General features: G+C 56.7%; 4 protein-coding genes across 21 annotated transcripts in view; 1 reads left to right on the plus strand and 3 right to left on the minus strand.

Annotated features, from left to right (window-relative positions):
* Positions 1–652: 652 nt before the first annotated feature.
* On the minus strand, positions 653–6,384 carry PNKP (polynucleotide kinase 3'-phosphatase). 4 transcript variants are annotated; one of them, XM_079119491.1, is made up of 17 exons: positions 6,241–6,384; positions 5,898–6,060; positions 5,229–5,275; positions 4,414–4,722; positions 3,773–3,852; positions 3,632–3,689; positions 3,452–3,559; positions 3,196–3,267; positions 2,157–2,205; positions 2,004–2,074; positions 1,845–1,937; positions 1,675–1,771; positions 1,529–1,590; positions 1,251–1,360; positions 1,090–1,177; positions 921–982; positions 653–828 (listed from the first exon to the last, which is right to left on the minus strand). In XM_079119491.1, exons 2-17 carry the CDS (start codon positions 6,046–6,048, stop codon positions 711–713), a joined length of 1,575 nt encoding a protein of 524 aa, XP_078975617.1. In that variant the 5' UTR covers positions 6,049–6,060; positions 6,241–6,384; the 3' UTR covers positions 653–710. The 4 variants fall into 4 exon arrangements, 3 of the variants coding, with proteins under 3 accessions (XP_078975617.1, XP_078975616.1, XP_078975618.1); XM_079119490.1 differs by having other exon boundaries at positions 921–985; XM_079119492.1 differs by lacking the exon at positions 1,845–1,937 and having other exon boundaries at positions 921–985.
* A 1,011-nt stretch (positions 6,385–7,395) lies between these two features.
* Positions 7,396–14,640, minus strand: AKT1S1 (AKT1 substrate 1). Of its 7 annotated transcripts, none has more exons than XM_079119505.1 (5): positions 14,429–14,565; positions 10,449–10,828; positions 9,686–9,763; positions 9,437–9,606; positions 7,396–8,426 (listed from the first exon to the last, which is right to left on the minus strand). In XM_079119505.1, the coding sequence occupies exons 2-5, from the start codon at positions 10,819–10,821 to the stop codon at positions 8,283–8,285; spliced, it is 765 nt and encodes a 254-aa protein (XP_078975631.1). In that variant the 5' UTR covers positions 10,822–10,828; positions 14,429–14,565; the 3' UTR covers positions 7,396–8,282. The 7 variants fall into 7 exon arrangements, with proteins under 7 accessions (XP_078975631.1, XP_078975630.1, XP_078975633.1 ...); XM_079119504.1 differs by lacking the exon at positions 14,429–14,565 and adding an exon at positions 13,782–14,205; XM_079119507.1 differs by lacking the exon at positions 14,429–14,565 and adding an exon at positions 13,687–13,806.
* Positions 14,641–14,769: 129 nt separating this feature from the next.
* On the plus strand, positions 14,770–26,576 carry TBC1D17 (TBC1 domain family member 17). Of its 4 annotated transcripts, none has more exons than XM_079119486.1 (18): positions 14,770–14,928; positions 15,311–15,409; positions 15,543–15,617; positions 17,290–17,413; positions 18,080–18,287; positions 18,959–19,070; positions 19,156–19,314; positions 19,864–19,992; positions 20,075–20,178; positions 20,515–20,609; positions 21,064–21,180; positions 21,254–21,354; positions 21,443–21,542; positions 23,169–23,266; positions 23,401–23,517; positions 23,949–24,035; positions 24,126–24,309; positions 26,471–26,576. In XM_079119486.1, the coding sequence occupies exons 1-18, from the start codon at positions 14,908–14,910 to the stop codon at positions 26,560–26,562; spliced, it is 2,022 nt and encodes a 673-aa protein (XP_078975612.1). In that variant the 5' UTR covers positions 14,770–14,907; the 3' UTR covers positions 26,563–26,576. The 4 variants fall into 4 exon arrangements, with proteins under 4 accessions (XP_078975612.1, XP_078975613.1, XP_078975615.1 ...); XM_079119487.1 differs by lacking the exon at positions 26,471–26,576 and adding an exon at positions 24,848–24,983; XM_079119489.1 differs by lacking the exon at positions 26,471–26,576 and adding an exon at positions 24,462–24,750.
* Positions 24,980–26,687, minus strand: part of IL4I1 (interleukin 4 induced 1) — a 36,381-nt gene continuing 34,673 nt past the window's right edge. For all 6 annotated transcript variants that reach the window (XM_079119468.1, XM_079119466.1, XM_079119465.1 and 3 more), the window contains 2 exons: positions 26,547–26,683; positions 24,980–26,150 (listed from right to left, as the gene is read on the minus strand). In XM_079119468.1, coding sequence (XP_078975594.1) covers positions 25,001–26,150; positions 26,547–26,683 — 1,287 coding nt within the window. In that variant the 3' untranslated portion in view covers positions 24,980–25,000. The remainder of the gene's footprint in view (positions 26,151–26,546; positions 26,684–26,687) is intronic.

Consider the following 26,687-nt stretch of genomic DNA (forward strand, 5'->3'; position numbering starts at 1 on the left):
TCCCCAGCCCTATTTTGTATTTTATTTAGAGACAGGGTCTCACTGAGGTACTAAGCGCCTTGCTGTTGCTGAGGCTGGCTTTGAACTTGAGATCCTCCTGTCTCAGCCTCCCGAGCCTCTGGGATTATAGGTGTGTGCTACCACACCCGACTGGACAGGGACATTTTTGCCTCCTATAACTGGAGGGGATCCACTGCTCAGCTGCAGGCAGGTCCAATGCTACAGAACCCAGGCCTGGATTTTGTCCTCATGTGGTACTAGGATCTGAATCCAGGGCCTCAGGCGCTGGCAAGCATGCTGCCTCTGAGCACCTCATGGACTATCTTGAATCAAGCTCTGGCTGGCTGAGGGGTCTGTCAGTGCCCTGCCTTCCCACGTCTCAACTTGCCTGTCTGACCTGCCTGTGCTGAACTTAGTAACACCACCTAGATCCCTTCCACATCCAGGGTGGTGGAGTGGTTGGTGCAGAACGTCTCAGAGTAGAACATGAGCTAGGCAAGAGGGCCAGCCTGAGCTAATCCAGGTCTCCTTTTCTGTCATTCAAAAATGTTTCTAAAGCCTCTCTCTGTATGAGATCAAATGGAAACCTTTCTGCGTGCAGGGCAGAACCCCAAGACAACCACCCCTTCCTCCCAGCAAAATGCTGGCCAAGTTTGGAGAAAAACAGTATTTATTGCCAGGTGTGGGCAAGGGGTATGGGACTGGGCAACTCAGCCCTCAGAGAACTGCCGGTAGAGTCGCTCAAGTCGCAGCTCCAGCTGCAGCCGGAATGGGATCTCCAGGATTGCAGAGAAGCCTTCGCCCAGGGTAGGAGCCTCGAACTGCTTCCTGGTGGCAGGTGGTAGACTGGGGTGGTAAGGGGAGGCCAAGCCCCTCCCACCTGCGCACCCAGCCACCCAATGCCCACTAACTAGAGGTACCTGTAGCCGAACATGACCACGTCGGACACTGGCACATGGGAGGAGCCAGTCATCTCCCGGAACTGCAGGGGGATGGTGCAGGGCGTGTCGATCAGGGGCAGGTGGGGGGGGCCAGGGGGTGGGGCAGGGGGGAGGTGCAGGCCCCAGGCATAGCAGCCCAATGGCTCACCCGGTTGTTGTGGCGCGCCTGCTCCAGCGTGGCAGTGAAGAGGAAACAGCGGCAGGGGACACCTGCGTCCCTGGCACACTGGATGTACCTGTCGAGTCCAGGAAAAGGCTGTCACCAGGCCCTTGCCTGCCCTACTGGAGACATCCCATGGGGTCAAGTACCTGGCCCTGGTCGTGGCGTCTGGGTTCGTGTTATCAATGGTCACCCGTTTCCTCTGCTTCAGAGCGGCCTCACACGTGCTCACACAGCGCTGCCAGGAGCCCAGTGTGTCCTGGGAACAGGAGAGAGAAGGTCACAAGCAGGGATTGTCCAACCTGGGGAATAGAAGATGCCCTGGTGGGGGCAGGACGGGGCACCAGAGCTGCAGGAGAGAGGTGGAGGCTGGGCTGGGGCTGGTCGGGGGCTTGGTCGATGGGATGGCGCCAAGGCAGCCTCTTACCCTGTTCACGTGGACATACCCAGCTGACACGAGGTGTTTCTTAAGGAAGGTGGACTTCCCAGCTGAGGGATACAAGATCAGTGTCAGTGGGTGCTCAGGACCCACAAGGACACTCGGGCATCCAGATGGCAGTTGAGGCATCTCACCCCCAGGGAATCCCACGGCGACAACCACCTCTGGGTCAGAGCTCAAGAGGGAGCTGGACTCTGGGAGGTAGAGCGGCCCCATGCGGGAGACAGTTCTCTAGGAGGGGTGGGACAAGAAGCTTGAGACTGACTGCTGCCTGTGTTCCCTTCTCCCGTCCCTCGGGCCTCACCGGGTCAAATGCTGGGAGGACGAAGCCTGCTGCGGGCCACTTAAGGAAGAACTCCTCCGGGGTGGCGAAGGGCAGACCAAGGTTGAGCGCAAACTGGGGCAAAGGCAGAGGTCAGGTAGAGGTCAGAGGGGGCAGGGCTCAGGGAGGGGGTGTGCTCACCAGGCGGTCAGCGCAGGAAAAGTCTTTCTTCTTGTGGCCAGGGGCCCAGTTGGCGGGGCGGCCTGCTGCGTCTGGAACATGCAAGAATGCCTTTCACCACCAGCAGGTTTGGGGGGGGTTCCAGGCACCCCCACAGCAGCCCCAAGCCCTTACCTCCCACGAAGATGCTGTGCCCCATGGAGATGGGAATGCCTTCGTTGGCCTGGAGAGACAGACAGAACCCCCTCCTTACAACTTTTGTTCCTGTGTACTGGAGGGCTCCCTGGGGCCACTCCACTTGGTCTGTGCCCTGCACCAGGCCAGATGGCAAACTTTTCACCTCCTCCTCATCCTGGCTCTTTTCATGCATCACTGCCTTGACTCAGTCTGGCCAGGGCTATTCATTAGGTACCTTGCTGGTGGCCTGGCCCCCATCCCCACCTACTCCCCACGTGGTCGCCAGAGGGTGCGTGTTCCCACTTTGCTCCCCTGGCCTACCAGCGGCCCTGCCCTTGCTCACCTGGGTGCAGCCCCATGGGCACCCCCACACTGGTGAACTCGCAAGGCTCGGAGCCTTTGCACAAACTCACTCTGGACCACTTCCCTGGACATCCATGTGGCTCCTCCCTCACCTCCCTTAGTCCTTTACTCAAATGTCACCTCTGAGAGGTCCTTCCTGGCCACCAGAATGACAACCACACCCTGCTTTCTTGCTTCCTCTTTCTGCTAGCTCCCACCCTGTGTGTGGTCTGCAGCTGGTTGCGAGCCCTGCTGGAGCAGGCACGCAGGTGTTTTCACCAGTATTTTTGACTCAATGGGGCTTCGGAAGATGCCATGCACAGAAGACCCGGGAATGAATGAATGAGCAATTTCTCAACCACTTATTTTTTTGATGGTACTGGGGATGGAACCGAAGGACTCAGACATGCTAGGCAAGTGCTCTACAACTGAGCTACAGCCCCAGCCCTTTCATTTTATATTTTGAGACAGGATCTCCCTAAATTGCCTAGGTTGGCTCAAACTTATCCTCCTGTCTGTCTCCGCTCCCTAGTAGTTTGGAACACAGGTGTGATCCAACCTCTGACTTTCTGAATGTAACAGCACTGTCTCACACCAGCACCTAGGACATGCCTGAAGGACCATGGGGGAAGAGGAGAGAGGAACAAGCCCCAGGAGTGAGAGGCTGGAGCAAGAAAGGAGAAATGTAGCTCACCCGCTCCTGCAGATGGTCCCACATACCAGTCACTGGCTTCCGATACAGGCCTGCATGTGTGGCTACCAGCACCTGTAGTGGGGCAGGGGTCATATGCAATCATCAGCTCTTCCACGAACACCAATCCCCAGAGAGCTGCCCATGGCTTGACCCCAGTGGAGGCCTCTGTCACACACATCCCCAAGAGCTCTGGGTCTGTCTCCCACCCGAGGGTGTTTGTCCCCTATCCAGGCCCTAGCCTCCATTCTGGTCATACCTGGAAGGGAACCCCCAGTTTCTCCACCACAGCCTCCACCTTGGCCTTGAACTCCTCTGCTGGCAGTTTCCCTCGTCCGATGCCCATCTGGTTGGTGAAGATCACCAGCTAGGGACCAGACAGTGTCACCAGGGTCGCCTCATCAGAGACCCTGTAGTGCTCCCTCACATAGGCACACACCTTGTAGCCCTCCGCCTCCAATTCCTGCAGCTTGCGTGGAATCTCTTGGTACAAAACCCTAGTGTGGGTGGGAAGTGGACAAGTGACCTGGGGCCTGAGGAGTCCTGGCTCCACTGACTCTCTTCTCTTGCCCCTCCTCACCTCCAGTCACTGGGGCCAGTGGGAAACACCTTCCCGGAGCGAGTGGTTATGAGGGTCCCATCCAAATCAAAGGCAGCTACCTGGTGTCACCAAGAACAGAAGAAAGGCAGCACTGTGACACCTGTCTCTTCACTCACAGGAAGTGTCACAGTAACACTGCAATGCAGGAAGATGGGGAAACTGAGCCAGGACACCTCTATGCAGTACCTGAGATCCTTACTGTGTCCACCCCACCTCTGCCTCTGCCTTTCTAGTCTTAACAATGAGGATTAGGATCCTACCACCCTCTCCCCTGGGCTTCTGCACCTTGGCGATTAGTAACCACAAGTGGACAAAAAACAGGAGAAAAGCATTGTTGAGGTATTAACTGCCTGTCAGGGGCCAGGCCACATACTTTTCAGGGAGTCATCATTTCAGAGGTGAGATGTAGACTTAGCGTGGCCTTGAACACATCTAAGAAGTGCAAAGAGCCCCTGCTGACCTGGTCATGGCCATCCTGGCTGATTCCTGGGTGGCTACCAAGGGGTAGCAGGGGCCAACATGCATTTCCCCCAAGGCTGAGAGGATTGAAGACTTGCCCAGGATCACACTGTGAAGTTCAGACTACATGCCCAAACCATGACACCTCAGGCAGCCCTCACCTTGTCCCGAGGCTTCACCCCAGGTGCTGTGAACACTAGCAGCTTCTCCAAATTCTCCCAGCCAGGGGATGACTTCCGCATGCGCTTTTTCTGCTGCTTAGGATCCTCTTCCTCCTGCTCTTCATCTGAAGCTTTCGTGGGGGTGCCAGGCGGAGTATCTGGCTGGGATTCTGGTGTATAGGTCTCTTCCCAGCGCAGGGTCAGTGGGTAGAGGCCATTGACCAAATACAGTGTGTCCCCGACCCCCAGAGAACCCTCCAACCCTGGCTTCAATTCCTGGGTCCCAGCAGTTGAAGGGTTAACGCCCAGCTGCAGAGAGAGGGAGGGGCTGGGATCAGCCCCACCCACCGTGAGAACCTCCTCCAAATACCCTAGTGCAAGACTTGCTTTGCTGCACCTATCAATCAGACCCTTAAGCCCCACCTCTTCACTGCCAACAAGACTTTGGAAAGGCCACAAGCTTCTTGAATACCCTAGTGAAGGTGGCAACTCTTTTGTACTGGCACACCTCATTCTCCTGGCCAGTTTTGTGGGGTTTATTTTTGGAGGGGCAGTGGTACCGGGGATTGAACTCAGGGGCACTCGACCCCCGAGTCACTCCCCACCCTTCTTTTGAATTTTAGAGACAGGATTTCTAAAATTCATTTTTTTAAATTTAGAGACAGGGTTTTACCCAGTTGCTTAGCACCTCACCATTGCTGAGGCAAAACTGGGATCACAGGCCAGTTTTCTAATAGGTCTATTCCCTGTCAGTTTGCGACTGTCCTCCAGGCCCTACCCCCAGGCACCACCGCCCCTTGCTGAAGCACGGGTACCTGTTTCACAGCCACTGTCCGGGTCTCAGGGTCTGCAACCAGCTCCACTACGGGATGAGGGGGTGGAGTCAGTATTCGCATTCCTGTGTGAAGGGCCCCCTCATACTGGGGAGCGTGGCCAGTTTCAGGCCACGACATGTTGTTACAGCATCCATTCCGGAGGGAGCAGGAGACAGTCTATTTCTCAGTGGGACTGGCTCCCACAGCCAGAGTCCCTAGGACTGCCTGTGACTCTGGTCCTCGCCTAGTAGTAACAGGGCAGATACTTTTATATATAGAATTGGCCTCTTCCTTCACAAAGTGTGGCTAGAGGCAGGACCTGGGCTTGCCCTGTTACCATCCACCCGACTTTTACTTTTCTCCGTAGGGTCCTCTCTCTCTTCACAAAGATGGTGACCAGTTTTAAACCTTCAAATGGCCTGAGAAGAGCCTCCTGGGCCCACTGACAATTCTCACGGGGTTGGCTCCACACCTTCTCCCCCAAGGTCAGGTACAACCTCTCTCTTCCCTTGTTCCCCAGAAGGCACCAATCAATCTCAGGGTTGGATGCACCACGCAATTCTGCCCTTAGCCGGCGTCCCTCAGTCGGATAACCGTCCACCTTTCCTTAGGGCCCTGTTCCTGCCTGTAAGGCAGGCCACACCCCTTCCAGCTGAAGCCCGCCCGCACCTTGGTTTCTGGAGCACTTCCGGTCTGTAACCCGGGTCAGGGGTCCCCGGCCCAGGACCAGGGCTTGCCGGTTCGAGGGCAAGACGATGGGAGGTGCTGCCCCGGCGGGGCTCTCCAGCCACAGGCGGCCCTGGACCTCCGTCTCGGCCATCCTGGCGCCGGCCTAGGGGGAAGTAAGTAACGGGGTCTGAGCTACAGGAAGTCCCGCCTCGGTCCACCTTCCGGGACTAGGAGTCCCCTCCCTGCATTACCGGCTCCGGAAATCCCACCCCCTCGCTGCCTTCGGGCTTGTGTTGCTTGCCAGGCGACAAGCCGGCCCCAACCCGGTGAGTGAGGGGCTCACCTCTCCCGGCAAAGGTCGAGAGCGTCGCGTGCACCCCTAACTCTCACCCGTGCCCGCCGCTCGGACCAGGGAGGCCCCGCCCGAGGCGCTCTGCCCGCCACTCAGTAGATGCCTCTCTGCTTCCGGCGAACGGAAATGACTCGCTTACGGAGGGAGCGGGGCTCCTCCTCGGCGGTAGCCCCGCCCTCCTCAGTTCTCCTGCCGTTAGGGTCCTTTTGCAGCTCTGCCCTGCATCCCTCTTGCTGCAGCGCGAGGCTCAGGTCATTAGGCGGGGTGGATCCTCCATCCACAGATTTCCCATTTCCATTTTGATCTCTTAGTTTCATCCCCTTTGCTGGAGAGAATTACAACAGGAGGATTTCCGACTTGACGGTCGTCGTCAGAAGAAACTCATGCCCCCTAGTCATCCGTCCTACTTTTGTTTCACCCTCGATGCTGCAGTTAGATTCTCTTCTATAAAGTGGAGATAACTGTTTCCATTTTGTGGGGTTATAGGAAGAGAAAGAGTTGATGTATGTAAATAGCTTGTAAAAGTGAGCGACAGTATGCCCTTTTAAAGTCTTTTCCGCTGTTCACTTCTCAGGTGGTAGTCTGAAGATGGGGGATAAGATTCATTTTTTACCTACCCGCCCCCCCGCTTCTTTTTTTTTTTTTTTGCTTCTGGTACTGGGGATTGAATCCAGAGGTATTCTATCACCGAGCCATTCCCCCCGCCCAGCCCTTTTTTATTTCGAGGCAGGGTCTCGCCGAATCGCTCCGGCTGGCCTTGCGCTTGCTATCCTCCTGCTTCAACTTCCTGAGTCGCTGGGATTACATGTGCGCTCCACCAAGGCCTGCCCGAACCTAGTCCTAATTTCGGACCAGGTTCCACCTGCTGTCTAATCGCCAGCTGTCTTCTTAAGGTGGCCCCGCCTCAAAATTCCTGGCTTTGCCTGGGAACCTTTGCGCTGCCCTCCAGATTAATTAAGGACCATCACGGTTCCCACGAACGCTGGAGTTCCATAGTCACACAGGACTGGAATGGTCTCAACACTGTGAAAAGCCGTTTTCTTATTAAAAACGGGACATTGATCCCAACTTTAAGCTTTGCACTGAGAACCAATGAAATGCTCTTTGGCTTCGTGGAAACACCCAAAACACTTCACACACACTTGAAGAGGTAAAACTCTTTATCTCAGAGCGCCCCTAATTTCCGACCCCCCCAACTCTCCCCCACACCAGGGCCGGAGAGTGAGGCCCCCTGCCCTCCACCTCTGGTGGACGAGGGCCCTTTAAGGCACCTGTGGGGGTGGGGGAAGAGGAGCGGGAGCTGGTTCCGTCCTGGATGCGAGGACGGGCTTCGATTGGCAGGTTTTTGTGGGATGGAATCAATGAAGTGGGGTATCAGACTCAGGGACAGGATTGGGCCATCCCTGAGGTGGCCAGGGTCACAATTGTCAGGACTAGGGGCAAAGACGACCCCAACCCCAGTAGTGTAAAGCCATAAATTGAAAGCCGCAGGTCAGTTCTGGGCGCCGGAGGGTTTGGCCACGCCCCCAGGGGCCCGAGCCAAATTAGGCGGGAGAGCTCAGGAAGGGCGGGGCGGACCGCGGGAGACTGACCGAGCCCGCGACGAGACTCGAGCCAATCAAAGAGCTGCCCGTTCACCAGGCTCGTCTGCCACTACCCAAACCCTGGGTGTGGCTGTGCTCCTTCAGGGTCGGTCAGTGCCGCCAGAGCGAAACCACTGTCGCTTAGGCAGAGCTGACCCGGGGAGGGCTTAGGAACCGCCACGCCCCCGACGGCAGAGCGAAGCAAAGAACCTGTCGCTGGGCCAAGAAATGGGCGACAGACCCCTTGCGGAGACTGGCAGGATCCCGCTCCTGCGTGCGGAGGTGGAGGGCTTCAAGGGCGACGGGAATTGGCTGGGCGGGTCAGTCCTGGGGCCGCGGATTCGCGGGGAGGCCGTCCCAGCTCGGGCGGGGATTGGCCAGACCCGGGGGCGCGGCGGGGGTGTAGTGTGGGCGGAGCAGACGCGGCCCCGGCAGCTTCCTCCGTCGGCCTCAGTATTTCCGCTTCAGCTTCTGGAAGTCGCTGGTGTTGAGCCGGGGTCGCGGCAGGTCCCCGAAGACCTGGGTGTCCTCGGCCTCCCGCAGCACCAACGCGCGCATGCTCGCCGCGATGCGGTCGAGGTCCGGCGACGAGGGCTGCAGAGACATGGGCGGGGTGGGTCAGTGCCCTCAGGGCCCGCGGCACCCACCCTGAGGTCCAGCATTCAGCGCCAGCACCCTGGGCACCAGGCCCACTCCCGCCATGTCCCGTCTTCCCGCTTGTGCCCTGCGATGCCCACTGCCGGCCATGTCCTTCTCCATCTTGCTCCTCAGGCAGACTTCCTGGCCTCTACCCCTCCCCATCTTGGCCTGTGTGCCATCACAGCTGTCTGTGCCACCGCAGGGAGGGGTCTCGGGGTCAGATTTGGGCTAAAGGTTCTGTCACGTTCCAATCAGACTTCTGCCACTGACCAGCTGTACACAAGATTCTGCCTTCCAAGGCCTCAGTCTCCCCTTCTGAAAGATGGGGCTAATAGGCCCCTGTGAGGGCTGAAATTAGATAATCAGCTTGGAGACCACAAGGAAGAGGACTATCAAGTGGCCACCACTGCACAGAAAGGATCCTCACATCTCACATCCACCTCGAGTTCCACCATCAAAGCCCTCCAGTAGGCTGGGAGAAGCCATGGAGGTTAGTCAGTTAACTGTGTGACCAGAGCTGCCAACAAGGACAGCAGTGCTGCATCTGATGCCTCACTAAGCCTTTCTACAGCCTGCTGGCAGTCACCATTTTGATCACTGATCTGCAAGTAAAGACAATGAGCTTTGAGGGGGACAATGGGGACCCAGGGTGCTCCCTTGCAGCCCAAAGCTCCTCTGAAGGAAGATAGGTTCCAGTCCCAGCTCTGCCCCTCGCAGGCCCAGACTTCTGGGAGGCCAAGTGTCCTCTCAGTGCCTCTGTTTCCTCCAGGCTTCAGGAAGTGTCAGTGTTGGGTATCGGGAGCTGCCCTAGGAGAGCAGAGGAGGCCTTCCCTACAGCACCCTAGGGCATAACATGAGGTGCAGTGGCTAAAGCTGCAGGGCTTTGGCTGGAAACCTGCCTCGCACAGCTGAGGGCTTCCTGCAGCAGGTAGCTCTGAGCACTCCCGGCCCCACATGCCCCTCACCGGCCCATTCTCCTCATCTGACGACCGCGCCTCTGTCCTCTTCTCCTTGAAGGCCCATACAGGCACCGACACGGGCAGAGACCGGGCATACTGCTGTGTGGGCAGTGCTGAGGCTGGGGGCACTGAGTAGGCTGGGGGGCCAGCTGGGGTTTCCTCGCTCAGGCTGCCGTCTGTAAGAAAGGGGAACTTCAGCTTCTGTCCCTGCTCGCATCCCAGTTCCTGGGTGTGGGGACAGTGGGGTACACTCACCATCTGTGCTCTCAGGGTCTGACTCGCAGAAGGGGGGCAGGTCCTGGAGGGTGGCATCCTCATCCATCACAAAGAGCCCTGTGGATGGTGTCAGAGGCCCTGGCCAGTCAGGTTCCCATCCTGCTACAACTGCCCCGACTCCAGCCACTGCCACTGCCTTTTGGGAGCTACTCAATTACTATGCTCTCAGCCTCAAACACCTGGTGCCCATTATCTGCCTGGCCATGAGCAGAATTCATCTGTCAACCTGTTACACTCTCAGGTGCAAAAAAAACTAGCTGAGTTAACAAGAAACCTCTAAGATCTGTCTGGAACAATAGATGTGACTCAAAACACAGGCTGAGAGAAATATGGCACCCACTTGACAAATGGAGACCCAGAGGCCCTGACAGATCATATCACTTGCCTGAGGTCCCACAGCTAGTAACTGACATCGCCAGGATTTCAACACAGAATACCTAGCTCCAATCTGTGCCTTCCCACTTTGCAGGTTTTCTCCAGCAATGGGGACTCAATAAATAGGAATACTCTTGCTGTTGTCACCCTCTCACTCCTCAGAGCCTTGGTGTTGAGTCCAGCCTCTGGGAGGCACCCAACCTCCACAGCTGGCTGCAGTGCTGCCCTTTCCTGCTGTGTGGATGTTCCATGGAGATGGCAGCCCCAATAGCCTCCAACGGCCTTGGCTTCCTTAGAAAGTCCACAGCAGGCAGCTGGCTAGGACTAGACCACCCCAGCCCCCCCCCCCCCCCCGGCCTCTTCTTACCTCCGTTATCGCTGCCACCCAGACGCTCCCCAGAGGTTTCTGTCTCTGTTGGCTCATCCTCATCGTCCTCCTCATCCTCCCTGGCCAGGACAGGCTGGAGTGGGCTTGGGGCAGGGCTGGGTGGCTGTGGTTCTGGTGGGGGGCCAGGTGGCCGGGCAGCAGCAGCTGCCCTATGGGCCTGGGCAATGTCGTGGAGGCAGCGGCGGGCAGCTTCAGCCAGGGCCCCACGTCCATGGGCTGCGTAGGCACAGGGCCCCGGGCGGGGTGGTGGCGCGGCAGTCAGCAGCACCAGTTCTGTGCCTGTCCGCGCCCGGAAGCGCTCAGCAGCCCCTACCACGGCCTCCCACAGCTCCTCCGGCCGCCCTGACGCCATCCGCGCCCTATGGGCCAAAGCAGGACAAAGGGGGATGAAGCTCAGGTGCCCATACTGTCCCCACCCAGCCATATTCACCTGCCCCTGGATGCAACTCACACCCCTCACATCCACTTTGTCCCAGCTGAGCTCGGTGCTTTCTGCAAACCTGCTACCTCCCGGGGCCCCTCGTGCCACCCCTCACTCACACCCACCTCCCTCCTGCCCCGAATGTCTGCACCGTCCTTTCCCAGCCCGGGGTCTCCTCTTGGCTCTGCCCTGTCCCACTTGCAAGTCAGGAGTCCTTGGAATGTGGCAGCTATGAGCAGAAAGGTGCTGTGAGTGTCACAGCCATGCCGGCTCTGAAGACTTAGGACGGAGCAGCAGGAGGCAAACTGCTCAGCAGCCACCGCTCATTCTGGATCCCACGTTCAAAGGATGGCTTTTAGACATACTGGCTAAATAAAACAGATGGCGGAAATGAATTTCATCTGTTTTCTTTTTCCAATGGCTTCTAGGAAATAGTAACTCACGAGGGCAGGCTGGCAGCGCATTTCTGTTGAATGAGCTGTGCCACTGCCCCAGCCGCCAGTCACCTAACACGAGGCCCAGAGGGCCCTCTACCTCAGGAGTTGACCCTGCCCTTTGCCGAATTCCCAGGATGAGGTGGTCCCTACTGGGGACGCTGTCCTCCACTCGCTGCCAAGGGTTCACTCATCCTGAGTGGATGAAAACTTCCCTTATCCCGGGATTGAGCCAGCTCCCCTCCTTGGGCTCCCACGTCTGAGCACCCTCCTGTCACCACACATTTCCCTTAGAAGAGGACTGCCTGGCTCCATGACAGAGTCCCACGGGCACAGGCATTGAATAAAGGCAAAGAATGGCCACGTGAGCTGCTCTGTGGTTGGAAATCCGCCCACTGAAAGCTCTGCACTGCCTTTGAGATGCTGTCTTGCTGCCTTGTAAGTCTTCCTCAGCCCTCACAATGCCTGGGCTCCCTCCATTCTAGCTCATGTCACCTGAGTTAGTGACAGCTGCACCACTGCTTGACTCCTTCCTCAGACTTCAAGCTCCCCAAGGGCAGGAATCTGTCTCCAGGACAAGTCAGTCCTAGGCAATAGCGGTGAGAAGAGCCAGAGGCCCGGGGCTGGCTTCCTGCCCTGATTCTGACCTGCTACATGACCCCGGGCCACCATCCCCTCTTCCTTTTTCTTGTTAACCAGAGTGGTGAGCCAGAGCTGCTGGGCAGCTGAGGAGCTTCCCTGGAGACATAATTAAGTACCCTGACACTGGAGAGAGTCAAGCCCACCAGGGTCACAGTGAAAGGAAGCAAGGAATCTGAATTCAACTTTCGGGCTCTTTGTGAGTCATGTCCACACAAGCCAGTGTCTGCCGAGTACCTAGTAGGTGCAGGGACTCCACATCCTCACCAAGGAGGGGTCTGTTAACCCACAACAGGGTTCAGAGTATACAACTCTGGTGAGAGGGAGGTCTACCCAGCACCTTCCATTCACCAGGCAAGGCCTGAGGGTGGAATCAAATCTTCTCATCTCACTCCCAACTCTCTAAGCGGAGGGGAGAGAGTATCACCCTACTCCACCTCACAGTTGCAAACTCAGGCCCAGGGAAATTCAGCACAGTGCTCAGGGTCACACAGCCAGAAACAGAAGGGCTGGGGCCAGGACTAGGACAGGATCAAGAGAGTTCTTAATTCTGCCTGCCATCCTGCCTGCCTTAGGAGGGAAGATTCATGATTTTCTCATCCAGATTGGGAAAATGAGGCTCAGTGAGCCTAAGACACTGGCCAGAAGACTCAGCGGGGCAAGGCAGAAGAGGGGCTAAACCTGCTGTCTGCCTGACTTCTGAGCCCTGCAGCACTGGGAGGTGCCCAGTGTCTCCTACCCACTCAACCCAGGCTCTGAGCAGGGACAGACTGGTCCAAAGTCACAGGTGAGGCCTGATAGTGACCGACATGGTCTGGGCACTCAGTTTCCTGGGCCTCTGCCACTATGGACATGCAGGAAATAGAAGAGGAATCAAGATCTAACTACCTCTCTGCACTAGTCCTTGGGGTGGTCACAGGGCTGACCAGTGTGAAAGCGGGGGCTAAGTGGGCTTTGAAGGTCCCCGCACCTCAGACAGGAGGCAGGGACAAAAAGGGGCAGGGCGACTTATGCGACCTCTCTGCCAAGGCCTGGGGGCTCTCTAGACCGCTCCCCAAAAGGGCAGCAGCTAAGAGTTTTGAGCCTCCCGCCCCCTCCTCCGGGAGCGAGCCCCGCCCCCCGTGGAGTTTAAGATGGGGGTGGGAAGTGTCCCCTACAGCAGGGGGGTGGTAAGACTACTGGTCCCTTCGGATGGGGTGTGGAGGAAAGAAAGGAGAGGAAGACGAGTGAGGAAACACCCTCCAGTTAGCGGTGAGGGCAAGTCCCCAAAGCATGAGGGATGCTAGCGAAGCCCCCCACACCTGTCAAGCTGGAAGCGACCCTCGCCCGGAGGGGTGAGGAACGCGAGAATGCACGCCGTAGCCCGGGAAGGGTGAACGTCGCGGGTGGGCTCCGCCGCTGAGACCCCTTCCCACCACGCCCGGGGTCCAGGGAGGACCAACTTCTCCAGGAAAAACAGGAAATCCCGCCCAGGTGGGGCCAGGACCGGAAGTCCCGCCTTTGGACGGGTGAGGGGCGCCCCGAGCCCCCCGGGCGACACCTCGACCCAGTGGCATGGCCCACGGGTCAAGGTTAAGGATCCTGTGGGCATGGACACTGGAAAACAAGGTTGTCTAGGATTTTCCTCAGGTCAGACATGACGGTTCCCACGGGAGACCCTTTTCCAGCATTCAGCCAAAGGTCCGCTGGACGATTTCTGCTCGCTGACCTATGCAGGCCGTACCCCTTCCGTGAATCGCTAGACCTCCCAGCGCCCCCTCTGCCTCCGGAACGCCAAATCCTCCCCACACCACGATTCACAACGCCGCCTCCACTCACGTGCCCGTAGCCAGCATGGCCGGCCCGGCGCCGACGCCGCCCTCAAAAGGTATGGCGGCACTGCGTCACTTCCGTGCAGTTGCCCCTCCTCCACTCCGCACACTCCTCCTCCCTTATCCGGGCCGCCCGAGACCAAAATGGCAACCATAGATGCTTCATCTGGACCAATGGGGCAATAGTAACAGCAGAGTGCCCATAAATGAGATGGTGGAAGAAAGGTTTCCGCGCAAGCCTAGGCCACTTCGATTTGCCTCCAAGAAATATGGCTGACCGCAGATGCTCACACAGAGTTGCAATAAACTCAGGCAAGTGACCTGACATCCCTCACGCGTAATTAAGTTTTTCCGCAGACACAAAAGTGGAGCAAAACAGTGCCCATCAGCGACAAGGCAGCCGGTCTAGCTTCATTTTCCCATTATGTATATGGATATTCCCTCCCAACCTACCCCCCTGCAGCACCAAGACTGGCAAAGATCCAATATGGCAGCATTTCTTGCTTCGGTTTGCCCAGCTTCAAGATGGCGGCTCGGCCCACTTTCCACGGTGACTCAGGAATTCGTCTGGGACAGCTTCATTTCCAGCGGCATTTACGGCTGCATCCCGCTATCCCGAGCCCCTCCGAACGTCTTGTGTACATCTCCTCTCACCTTCTTTATCTGTTCCTCTTTTCCAACACCTCGCTGTCGTGCCCCGCAGAGAAATGAGACTGCCCCGCATTAACATGGCCTCGGCCGACCTGCTATGACCGTGCCCTTGAGCAAAATGGCTCCTCTTTGACTTCGATGCCAGTATACAATATGGAAAAAGAAGTAGACGTTTTGGGGCGAACTCTAGCTAGGGGGCGGAGCTCTAGGGCCCTCCCACTTGTTTACTCGGTGACTAGAGCGGCGACGCTGCGCCTGCGCACACTCTGACAGCTCCACCTTCAACGTCTACGCCATGTGACTCGAACCCTTGCAGTTCAAGTTCAACTACCCCATCCTGAAAGGTGGTTTAATCCACTCCTGCTTTAGAATGGTAGGGGCGCTACCACCATCTGGACTGGAGGGGGAGTGTCCTTTCCGGATGTGACACCACTTTGACCCGGAAAAGAAGGAAACCGGGGCAGTGGGGCCTGGTGGCAGCTATGGAGGGATCTGGCCACAGGGTAAGCACTCAGAACCTATTCCTTCTCTTCTGTCTATACAGATCGCCTCCTTCCGGTGGTCTGCCGGTCGTGCAGGGGCTATAGGAACCAGGCAAAGCCTTAGCAAACACCATTCCCTTGTAAACGCGCTGTCACCCTCCGCTTGGCTGTCCGAAGGGACACCCTGCCTTTTAGCCCCGCCCTCTTTGGAATGCGCGCCCACGCCCGAACGCAGGGCAGGTCTTTGGGCTTGGTTCCACCCTCCCTAACCCCTTCACAAAGTCACGGGCCCCGCCCCTGGTACTAGCTCCGCCCAGGCCCGCTCCCATTGGCTCCCTACCGGTGCCGCTCCTTCACGCGTCTGCCCTGGCGGGGTTTCACCCTCCCTGGTTCGCTCCGGCAGGTGGTGTTTGAGAAGGGAGGCGTGTACCTGCACACCAGCGCCAAAAAGCACCAGGATCCGGACTCGCTTATTGCAGGTGTCATCCGTGTTGTGGAGAAGGTGGGCCGAAAGAGAGCAGGGCCTTCAGAAGGGCCTTGGAAGGTTGAGGGTGGGGACTACAGAATTTGGGAACCTGTACTGAAAGCTTTGAGGTGGTTTGGAGAGCCCTCTAATTCCTCTTCACTGCCCCCAGGACAATGACGTCCTTCTGCACTGGGCTCCTGTAGAGGAGGCTGGAGATTCCACCCAAATCCTCTTCTCCAAGAAGGTAGGCTTCCATCGCATTCCACTTCTTACTGTTTTCTAGGTCTGAGCAGCAGAAGGCATTGAGGAACCTGGGTGCCATCCTAGACAGTATGCCTGGGGCACGCGTGAGCCTGGCTGAGTACTAGGATCTCTCCGCTCCTCTGTTTCCTCTTTGTGAAATGGGCTAAAAATGCCCATTCAGGGGGAAAGGACCGTGAGATTCATGGCTGTGAGGACACCTGCTCCTGCCCCCTTTGCTCCTTGGGGGAGCCCTGCTAGGCTGGGAGGGGAGAGCTCAGCCTGTGGATTCCAGTTGCTTGAAGGGGTGTGACATTTCTCAGGAGTAATCTGCCATCATGCTTAGAGAACAGCTCACTGAGGCTTCTTACCCACTTGTTCCCTCCTCACAGTTCATATGTACTTTGTCCGTTTCCTGTCTTTCCTGGATTGTCACTAGCACCACTGGCTTTCACTCTACTTGGCCCTTGTCTGCACCATTTCACAGAATCTGCCCAGCAGCCCCTGAGCTAGCAACATTAAAAGCAACCACCATTATTGACTCTTAACTGTGTACCAGCCCCCATGGTGGGGACTTGTTATTTTCATAACAGTCTGTGAGTGAACTACTTTTTTTCATTGTTGAGATATAATTCACCATAACATTTTAATTTAAAGTAAAGTGGAAAATCCAAAGTGTGTAGTTGAGTGTATGCACTATCATCACTAATTCTAAAACATTTTATCATTCCCCAGAGAAACCGTGCACCTCCTGGCAGTCACTCCCCAGAGCCTGTGCAGTTGTGGATCTGTTTCTGTCTTTGACTTTGCCTATTTGGGACGTTTCATATAAATGGAATCATGCAGTTCTTTTACTTATACTTTCAAGGACCATCCATATTGTAGTGTGGCCCATGAGGCTGAATAGTATCTGGCCTTCATGTCACATGGATGTGCAGCATTTTGTTTCTTCATCAGTTTGATGGATATTTGGGTGGTTTCCACCTTTTGGCCATTATGAATTATGTATTGTGACCATGTCTGAGTATTTGTGTGGACAGAGGTTTTCGTCTCTTTTGGGCCCATACCTAGGAATGGAATTGCTGGCTCATTATGGTAACTGTGTTTAGCCTTTTGAGGAGCTGCCAGATTGCTTTCCAGAGCAGTGGCACCATTTTATATTCCCACCAGCAGCATAGGCAGTTTGGTTTCTTTGCATCCTTGTCAACATTTTGTTATTGTGTGTTTGATTCAGCAATTCTGGTAGGTATGAAATGGTATCTTTTCTCTCTCTCTCTCTCTCTCTTTTTTCTTCTTTTGTGGTACTGAGATGGAACCCAGGGCTTCATGTGTGCTAGGAAGTGCTCTGTCACTGAGCCACACCCCCAACCTGTGATTGGCATCTTATGGTGGTTTTGACGTGCAGTTCCCTGACAAGTGCTAGCAGGTTCCTTTAAGTACTACAGCCTCAAGGTCTCACTGCAAAGCTACTTGTTCAGTGGCATTCACCTCCCATGTACTGGAAGACATGGGTTCAAGTCTTGGTTCAGTCCCTGGCTGTGCTGGGTGATCTTGTTCCAATGCTGTGCCATCTTTATGCCTTCTCCCTGTTCAGATGGACTGCCTTCTAGCGGATGCTCGAGGCTCAGATCAGGAGACTCAGAATCCATAGCACCTCATTCTTTTCTTCCCCCAAGGACTCCAGTGGGGGTGATTCCTGTACCTCTGAGGAGGACCCTACCTTTGACCCAGGCTATGAACCCGACTGGGCTGTCATCAGCACTGTGCGGCCACGGCCGCACCACTCGGAGCCCACAGAAGGTAGGCTGAACTGGTGTCCCTGGGAGGCAGGTGGAATGCCTCTTGCCCTCAGTAGCAAAGGTTTCGTTGCTTAGGCAAGATGGCCACCTGGACCACCTTCCTGTCCCAGGAGAGGGGAATGGGTTGGCCTTAGGCTCTCCCTGAGTCCTACCCCTGAAGGTTTCCAGGCTGATGGGTGTGACAGTTATAGCAGGGTATCCAGAGGCAGTATCCGTCCTCTCTGGTGAGAGGAGGAGCTTGGCTCTGAGGGACACTCAGGAATTTTCTCTCCCAGCAAGGCCAGAGGAAGCAGTACAGGGGGTTTTATAGAGAGCCCCACACCTTTTGTTGTGGTTCAAGTGTAGAGTCTTAAGTAAAAAGGAGGTTGGTGGTGAGACAGGAAGGTGTCTGACTTGGGACAGACCTGCAGGGCTTCCAGTACCAGGTTGAGGAATATGGTCTCCACCCTGAAGACTGTAAGGGCTTGGGAAGCCTCTGGAATAGGCACATGTCCACCAGGCTTCTTCCTCATTTTATTCAGTTGTATTCCCTAAATAATATAAGATGGCTCAGTTCCCAGAGGTTGGGACATGGGGGCCACTTTTTGTGGGACCTCAGGAGACAACTGTGCTGACCAGGATGCCTCTGTCCTCCCATGCTGCTTCTAACACAATGCTCTCTCCCTAGGTGCAGAGCCCAGCTCCACCAGGGGCCCCTGGGCCTTCTCAGTGAGCCTGGGGGAGCTCAAGTCCATCCGCCGGTCCAAGCCAGGCCTCAGCTGGGCCTACTTGGTCCTGGTGACTCAGGCTGGAGGCTCACTGCCTGCCCTGCACTTCCACCGTGGGGGCACCCGAGCCCTGCTCCGTGTCCTCAGTCGCTACCTGCTGTTGGCCAGGTGAGTCTTCTCTCAGTGCTGGGCCTCTGACTTGGTCCTGTCCCTCTGCAGCTGCACCTTGACCCCTTGGCGCTGCGAACAAAACAGAATTCAAACTGACTTAAATGAAGAGAAAGGGAATTGACTGGCATATACAAAACTGAGAAGCCTGGGCTGGGGATATAGCTAAGTTGGTAGAGTGCTTGCCTCACAAGCACAAGGCCCTGGGTTCAAATCCCCAGCACCATAAAAATACAAAACAAAACAACAACAACAAAACCCAGAAGCCCAAGAGTAGTATGGATTTCAGTCAGGCCCTGGGACCCACCATGTTGGAGGTTGTGTCTTTTCCCTCTGAGCTTCTGTCATTCTTGGGCCCCCAGCAGCCCAGGCTTAGCAATGCCCCTGTATCTTTCCACTTTCCACATCTTTCCACTGCATTCCAGCAGAATCCTACATCTGACTCTCACTGGCTCATCCCTGAGTCACTCACCCTGGCCAGGGAAGTGCAAGACCCTTATTGCCCTGCCCTGGGTCATGTGCCCACCTGAGGTCCACCTGTGGTCTCTGAGATGAGGGATTCCCAAGGGCAGCTGGAATGCCAAAATGGACAAATGTGTGCCTGGACAGTCCAGGACACTGGGCCCTCCACCTCCACGTGCATCACCTGTGCATCCCCTCCCACCTGCCAGCTCCCCGCAGGACTCCCGCCTCTACCTCGTCTTCCCTCACGACTCTTCTGCCCTCTCCAACTCGTTTCACCACCTGCAGCTCTTTGACCAGGACAGCTCCAATGTGGTGTCTGTGAGTGTCTTCTGTAGCAGGACAGCAGGGTGGGAGTGGGGCAGGACCCAGAGGGGCCCATGATAATCTTTGTTTCTGTGCCCAGCGCTTCCTCCAGGACCCCTACTCCACCACCTTCAGCAGCTTCTCCCGAGTGACCAACTTTTTCCGGGGAGCCCTGCAACCACACCCTGAGGGGACCTCCCCTGATCTTCCTCCACCACCTGATGATGAGCCTGAGCCTGGGTTTGAGGTCATCTCTTGCGTGAGTATCAAGTGAGCCCTGCCTGTTACTTTCTGGCTGTGTCACATGGGCACATGACTTAATTTCCCTGGGCTTCCATTTCCTCCTTGATAATATGGGACAGTATGGCTGGGCACAGTGGCTCACCCCCGTAATCCCAGCAACTTGGAGTGGGGCTGAAGTAGGAGGATCATGATCCAGAGGCCAGCCTGGGCATCTTGGCAAGACTCTTCTCAAAAAAAAATAAAAAGCTTAGAATGTAGCTCAGTGGTCCTGGGTTTGATCCCCAGCACCAAAAGAAAAGAAAGAAAAGAGGGAGTGATTTTATGGAAGCATGTTTGCTGTGCCAAGCACAGTGCACACCCGATGGCTGTTGTCACTGGGGGCTATCCTGCCTGGCGTGACTTTGCTACTGACTCAGGGAGGGAGCTGCTATCTGTCCCTTCAGTCCCTGTCTTATCAAAAGGGACAGAAACCTAAGAAGGGTTCTGAGCTCCCTTGGAGGTGGACTGAGATGGGGCTGAGGGCCAGATCCAGCAAGCCCCAGGCTCACCTACCTGTACACTGCAGGTAGAACTGGGGTCACGGCCACCCGTGGAACGGGCTTCTCCAGTCACAGAGGGGGAGTGGGCCCTCCACGTGGGCCCTGAGGGCCGCCTGCAGCAGGTGTCTGAATTGAAGAACCGGATCTTTTCAGGGGTGAGCACCAGAAGATGGGGGGATGGGATGGGCTAGTGGCATCAGGAGGTCCTCTGAGCTGTCTATGCCACTCTACCCTCAGGGTCTGAGTCCCAGCCTGCGGCGAGAGGCCTGGAAGTTCCTCCTGGGCTACCTCAGCTGGGAAGGCTCAGCTGAGGAGCACAAGGCCCATGTGCGCAAGAAGACGTGAGTGAGAAAATATGATCTCTGTATTCTTGGGGTACTTCTGCCCCGCAAAGCTTTGGCTTCAACCTCCCTAGTCTCCCAGGTGGATTGGAGCATGTCCCCACGAGCCAGCACAATACCTGGCTTTTCACAGCACACTACAGATGATAAATAGGCTTGTCTCACAAACACTGGTTTTGAGCCTGCCATATGCTGGGACTGTCCTGTGCCAAAGGATATGGTGGTGGACCAGGCAGACCTGCCTTCCCTGGGTGGTCTGTCTCCAGCCTGCCTTGCTTTCCTTCCTGGGCCATGCTGTGTTACTAGTTACAGCTGTGTGCCCTCCCCACTCCTTAGGGATGAGTATTTCCGCATGAAGCTGCAGTGGAAGTCTGTGAGTCCTGAGCAGGAGCGGAGGAACTCACTCCTACACGGATACCGCAGCCTCATTGGTGGGTGTGCTAGGTATTGGGTTGGCACAGAGATGAAAGGGTAGGGTGGGAGATAGGAAGTAGTGGGGAGCGCCGGGGGAGGGATGAGGTCCTCTGGGGAGGAAAATGGGGGTGAAGAGTGGTAGGAATGGCCAGGGGGAGCGGACAGGGGTGGGGGTGGGGGTGGGGGAGCTTTCAGGTTCAAGTGTCAGCTGTCACTGGGAGATCTAGACAAGTGGCTTTAAGTCTCTGGGTCTCGGTTTCTTCATTCGCAGGATAGGCTGAGCTGGTGGGTGAAGCCCGGTGCCTCCCAGCAGGAGTGTTAGTGATGATTTGGAACCAGTCCTGCTCCTGCCCACAGCGAGCGCTGAAGCTGGGGGCTGCCAGAGAGCAGAGTGGGCAGGGCTGGTGCTGGGCCAGGAGGGATGGGGCCCTCACCTTTGTCATGTTTGCATTCTGCACCCGGTTCCTGCAGAGAGAGATGTGAGCCGCACTGACAGGACCAACAAATTCTACGAGGGCCCCGAGAACCCAGGGCTGGGCCTCCTGCATGACATTCTCCTCACGTACTGCATGTACCACTTTGACCTCGGTGAGGAACTGGTCCCGGCTCGGGGTCAGGTGGGGGAGCTCTGGGATAGACCCTGACTTTATGTCCCCCCCAGGCTATGTCCAGGGCATGAGTGACCTTCTGTCCCCGATCCTCTACGTCATTCAGAGTGAAGTGGATGCCTTCTGGTGTTTCTGTGGCTTCATGGAGCTTGTGGTAAGGCCCACCATGGGGGTGGGATACAGACCTCACGGAGTCAGGGCTGGGGGCTCCTCACCTGCCCACTGCCTTCCTCTCCCTGCAGCATGGAAACTTTGAGGAGAGTCAGGAGACCATGAAGCGGCAGCTTGGGCAACTGCTGCTGCTCCTGAGGGTGCTGGACCAGCCGCTGTGCGACTTCCTGGGTATGTCCTTAGGGCTGGTGGTGGGATGGGTGGGCAGGGGATTCACAGACCTTGCCCAAGATTCTGTCAGTAGCCACAGAAGGTCTGGGATGCCTGGTCTTGATCTGAACAGGAGAAACATCCTCAGGTAGCCCAGATCCTGAAGTTGTGTCAGGGCCGAATGACAGCTGCTGCTGAGCCTTGGCACTGCCCATGCCCATGCCTGCCTCCACCTGAGCTGGCTTTAGTGTGGCTAACCCTGCCCAGGATGTGTCAGAAACGAGGACCTCTGTGGGAATCCGCCATCTCTCTCCACCCGCTCCTGCTCACCTTGGGCCAGGATCAGAAACTCGTTTTCTGGCCCCTGGGTGGGGCTGTTACATGCTATCTATAAGCTTTTTCTTTTTATTTGTTCAATGTAAAAAAACCTGAAAATTCAGATGAAGAAAAAACTAAAAGACAATGATAAGGTAATTCATTTACGAACATTTCGGCTGGGGGTATAGCTCAGTTGGTAGAGTGCTTGTCTGGCAAGCATGAGGCCCTGGGTTCAATCCCCAGCACCACAAAAAAAACCAAAGCAACAACAAACAAACAAACATTTATGAACCTTTCCTTAAAGAAGCTCTAGGACTGCTGGGGGAGGGAGATGATATATACCTGACTTCACCTTACTAAAGAGGAAAGAAACTGATTCTTGGGAAAGCATGTGTCACTTTTCTGGGACATGAGGACCTGAGCTGCCTCTCTGCAACATTGTCTTCTGAATGCATGGGATTGTCTACAGCCTGAATGCTCCCAGTCTCCTCTGAATGCATGGAATTCTGTCCCCTGAAGGACACACTAGAAGTGATTTAACCTGCTGGACATTCAAGTCACTTGCAGTTTCTCATCAGGAAAGATAGTTAAGGTCATAATTCAAAAAGGGGACTGACTGTGTCAAGGGCAACACTTACTTTTACAGTTTTTGGGGTGTGGCTTAGGGGGAGAACACTTGTCTAGCATGTGTGCCTAGCTGGGCTCCATCCCCAACACTGCAAAAGTTTTATAGCCCCCCACCCCAAAACTGGGAATTGAACCTAGGGGTGTTTTACCATCGAGTTACATCTCCAGTTCTTTTTAGTTTTTATTTTGAGATAAGATATTAAGTTGCTTAGGCTGGCCTGGGATTTGTGATCCTCCTGTCTCAGCCTCCTGAGTTGCTAGGATTAAAGGCATGTGCCATCTTTTGAAGTGATGTCCTGGTCACCACTTCCCTGCAGTTACCACCCCAACTGACATTTTGGCCAACAGTGTTTCTGGGTGTCTGTGTCTACAACCCTCACAGCACTGGTGGCTAAGATTTTGTTTTCCTTGGGCGTGTTCATCTCAGCACAGTGGAGGATGTGGAGGTAGTTCACATCCTCTGAAGAGTGGCAGCCTTGGTGGGAAAGCTCCTGCAGTGAGCTTCTGAAGCCCCTCAGCCAGCACACATGACCTGTCTGTACCCAGGGAGGGCCTAACAGCCAGGACCACTCGGCTCTGTCCAGCTGCTGGGCATGTTGTGAACTGGAATTGGTTTTGAGTTTGGGGGAAACTGGTTTTGAGTTTGCTTGTTATGGGGCACCAACTCTGGGTGAGGCTGAGTCATGCACTGTCCTCCCCCAGACTCCCAGGACTCCGGTTCTCTCTGCTTCTGCTTCCGGTGGCTGCTCATCTGGTTCAAGAGAGAATTCCCTTTCCCAGATATCCTTCGACTGTGGGAGGTGGGCCAGCCAGTTTGGGTGGGAGGGTTGAAGAGGAAGAAGTGGGAGGGGCTGGAAGATTGGAGGGAGATGAACAGATGTGAGTGGGGCAGACTCGGGTAGGATCTCAGACAGGTTCCTTCTGGCACCCCCAGGTGTTGTGGACAGGGCTTCCTGGTCCCAATCTGCACCTGCTAGTAGCTTGTGCCATCCTGGACATGGAACGTGACACCCTCATGCTGTCTGGCTTTGGCTCCAACGAGATCCTTAAGGTGAGGGCTCCCCCTGCCACCCTGACCTAGCTGTGGCACTTGGAGGCTGGCACTGCCTGGCCTGTGCTACAGTGCTCAAAACGATTACTGGATGGATGGTTGGCTGTGAGTACTGTCAGAATGGACCTGCTGATTTCCCCCTTCCCCGCCTGGGTTCTAGCATCGTACCCACAGAGCAGGTGAGTAGGGCCGCCCATACATGAACTCAGGCCGCTTCCCTTCATTATGCAGTGTGTCTGGTGAGCAGTGAGCGCTGGGAATGATGGCTGCAGGATTGAGAAACCTGGCTCCCTGACCCCATATCCCTGTTCTGAGCCCCCAGAGGGTCAGCCCTGTCTTCCCTCCACTCCCCAGCACGAGGCAGGTGCAGAGTAGGCACTTGGGCAGCAATGGTGATGAGGGCCATAAGCTTGACCCACCCCCTCCCACAGCATATCAATGAGCTGACCATGAAGCTGAGTGTGGAAGATGTGCTAACGCGCGCGGAGGCCCTCTACCGGCAGCTGACTGCCTGCCGCGTGAGTCCTGGCCCCCCCAACCCCCCCCACAGCGGGCTCCCTGCTCCTCCTCTGCTAGCTCACCCCTGATTTTTGCCTGCCTGCCCCTAGGAGCTGCCCCACAACGTGCAGGAGGTTTTGGGTCTGGTGCCGCCCTCAGAGCCCCGCAGCCCCTCGCCCCCAGTGTCTCCACTGCCACTATCACCTACACGGGCCCTGCCGACCCCGCCGCCTTCAGTGGACACAGCCCCACAGCCTGACAGCAGCCTAGAGATCCTGCCAGAGGAGGAAGAAGGTGCGGACTCCTAACCCACTGACCAGCCACTTGATCTGCCCTGGGCCTCTGGGCCAGGGAGGGAGGGACCTGTGAGGAGGGTGGCTCCCTGCCACACCCCTGATAAGCTGGTTTCATTAAACTGACATCTTACTTTTTGGCATTGTGGCCAGGATGAGGAGGTAGTGACCCATGTGACCCCTGAGCAGAGCCCAAGCCTGACCACCTGACTCGGACTTGGCCAGTGAGACATAAGAGGAGGTCCCTGGAGGGTGTGTGGAGGCGGGGCTTTCCAGCTGGCCTGACTTGGGGCTCTGGAAGAAAGGGGGGGTTGTTCAGGGCTGTGGCGGGAGCCACCTGCTGGACATAATGGCAGTGAGGGGCCTGCAGAGCTGCACACTGGGACCCTGCCTACTGGCTACTGCTCTTGTGAAAAAAATAAACTTGTTTAGCCCACTGGGAGTCAGGTTTTCTGTTGTCACAGCCTCCTGACCAGCCTGGGGTGGGGCCCATGTACCACTTACGAGAGTAGTGCATTGTCCTGTACCCCTTTCCATAGAGCCCCCTGTCAGGAAAGAAGCTGGAGACAGCTTCTGGGCTCCAGGAGAAGCACTACCCTTTGAACTGGCGGGCGAGTAGCCAGTCCAGGCAAACTGGGGAAGCTGCAGAGCAGGGAAGAGGCTGGACCACATGACTTTTCCGGAAAATACTTTTAATTTGAAACCCTAACGTGGGTGGTGTGCCGGACAGATGGGAGGCGATGGGCTGCACGGTGGCTGGCTTCTCCCTTTCCCTCTTTGCATGGGACATAGCCGGTCTCCTCTGGGACATCCCCCTGCCTCTCGTGGACCGTATCCACGTGGTCCATGTGCCCCTCGTGAGCCACGTGCCCCTCATGAGTCACGTGCCCCTCGTGCGTCACGTGCCCCTCGTGAACCACGTGCCCCTCGTGGTCCACGTGCCCCTCGTGGTCCACGTGCCCCTCGTGGACCACGTGCCCCTCGTGGTCCACGTGCCCCTCGTGGACCGTATCCACACGCCCCTCATGGACCGTATCTGCGTGCCCCTCGTGGGCCGTATCCACACGCCCGGCCCATTCCCGGGTGTTGATTTTTATGGCAGCCCGCAGAGCCGACTTGACAGCCGTCTCCACCCAGCCGTGCGGGTGGGCAGTGTGCTCCCCGGCGAAGTAGATGCGGCCATAGGGGACCACCCAGTCGTAGTCCTGCCCATTGTCCTGATCAGTTTGCCAGAGAAACGGCGGCTGCACCACGAAGCCACCCTGGCTATGTGGGTCATCCTCCCAGCGCTTAACGACGCCGCTGCCGTCCCAGAGCCGGTACACAAGGGGCCCGTGGAGCGACGCCAAATCGTTGAGTGCCAAGCGCATGGCATCGTTCTGGCTCAGGCCCGAGAACGGGGCCGCGGAGTCTGCCCACGTGTACGAGGCCAGCAGCAGCGCGCCCTCATCTGGTGCCGGGTAGAGTATCTGACGCGATGGGCGGTCGGTGTTCGAGTGGCCGCCCTCGATATGTTCGTCGTGCCAGAAGGGCCGACGGAAGCTAAGGAACACCTTGGTGGCCGGCACATAGTGTAGTTGGCGCAGCGCCTCCTGCCGCTTGTGCGACAGCGGCGGTGAGAAGGTGATACGCTGCAGCGCGGGCCCACTCGTGGTCAGCAGCACTACATCTGCGGTCAGCTCCTTCGGATTCCGCGATGGGTGCGAGGTCGCAATGTGCACGTGCACCTCGTGCATGCCCTGAGTTACCGCCATGACTGGAGCGTTCAGCAGCACTGGCTGGGACAGCGAGCTCAACAGCGCGCGCGGCAGCAGGTCCCAGCCGCCCACGATGCGGCTGTACCTGCGATCCGGGATGCGAGTGAGTTGATATTTGTTCCTGGGTTCCTCAGCTCGGGCCCCGCGTTTCTGGCCCCTAGTGGCACCTCCTTGACCCCGCCCCTTCATCCTCCCCGCCCCCCTCGCCCGCCCCTGTCTATTCTTGAGGGCCCCAGGCCCCGAGTAGAGGATCCAGGACTGGGAAGCCCCGCCTCTTCCCTGGGGCACACCCTTCTTTGGAACGTTTCTTACCAGGTCCTCTGGAGGACCTCTGCTGCCGGCAAGCGAGGCCAGACTAGATGCGCCGGCCTCTTCCGTCCTTTAGCCCACTCCTTCCCCCTGCAGACCACGCCCTTCGCGCCAGCTCCACCCACCCACTCCCGGTTGTTTGCCTGGTTGGCCCCGCCCACCCGCCGCTCACCGGAGCCGGTCGCTGAGACAGCTGTGCGCCCTCAAGGCCTCGGTGAAGCCAAGGTGGAAGAATCCGTCCTTGGACATCACGTCTCCCAGAAGCTGCACGGCCGACTGGCTCAGGTTGCTCTCCCAGACGAGGTATTCCTGT

This window comes from Sciurus vulgaris (genome assembly GCF_902686455.1).
Source record: "Sciurus vulgaris genome assembly, chromosome: 17".
Taxonomy (NCBI): Eukaryota; Metazoa; Chordata; class Mammalia; order Rodentia; family Sciuridae; genus Sciurus; species Sciurus vulgaris.

What these genes read in the sequence shown, in the direction of transcription:
- PNKP (XM_079119490.1), bottom strand. Translation starts at nt 6,048, where the DNA reads ATGGCCGAGACGGAGGTCCAGGGCCGCCTGTGGCTGGAGAGCCCCGCC. An exon ending in GGACAGTGGCTGTGAAACAG is followed by an intron (nt 4,723 to 5,228) that starts GTACCCGTGCTT and finishes CTCTCTCTGCAG; the next exon opens with CTGGGCGTTAACCCTTCAAC. An exon ending in GACGCCACGACCAGGGCCAG is followed by an intron (nt 1,178 to 1,250) that starts GTACTTGACCCC and finishes TGGACTCGACAG; the next exon opens with GTACATCCAGTGTGCCAGGG.
- AKT1S1 (XM_079119503.1), bottom strand. Translation starts at nt 13,554, where the DNA reads ATGCCCACAGGATCCTTAACCTTGACCCGTGGGCCATGCCACTGGGTC. An exon ending in GGGTGGCAGCGATAACGGAG is followed by an intron (nt 9,764 to 10,448) that starts GTAAGAAGAGGC and finishes CACCATCCACAG; the next exon opens with GGCTCTTTGTGATGGATGAG. An exon ending in AGACCCTGAGAGCACAGATG is followed by an intron (nt 9,607 to 9,685) that starts GTGAGTGTACCC and finishes CCTTTCTTACAG; the next exon opens with ACGGCAGCCTGAGCGAGGAA.
- TBC1D17 (XM_079119486.1), top strand. Translation starts at nt 14,908, where the DNA reads ATGGAGGGATCTGGCCACAGG. An exon ending in AGAACCGGATCTTTTCAGGG is followed by an intron (nt 19,993 to 20,074) that starts GTGAGCACCAGA and finishes CTCTACCCTCAG; the next exon opens with GGTCTGAGTCCCAGCCTGCG. An exon ending in ATATCCTTCGACTGTGGGAG is followed by an intron (nt 23,267 to 23,400) that starts GTGGGCCAGCCA and finishes TGGCACCCCCAG; the next exon opens with GTGTTGTGGACAGGGCTTCC.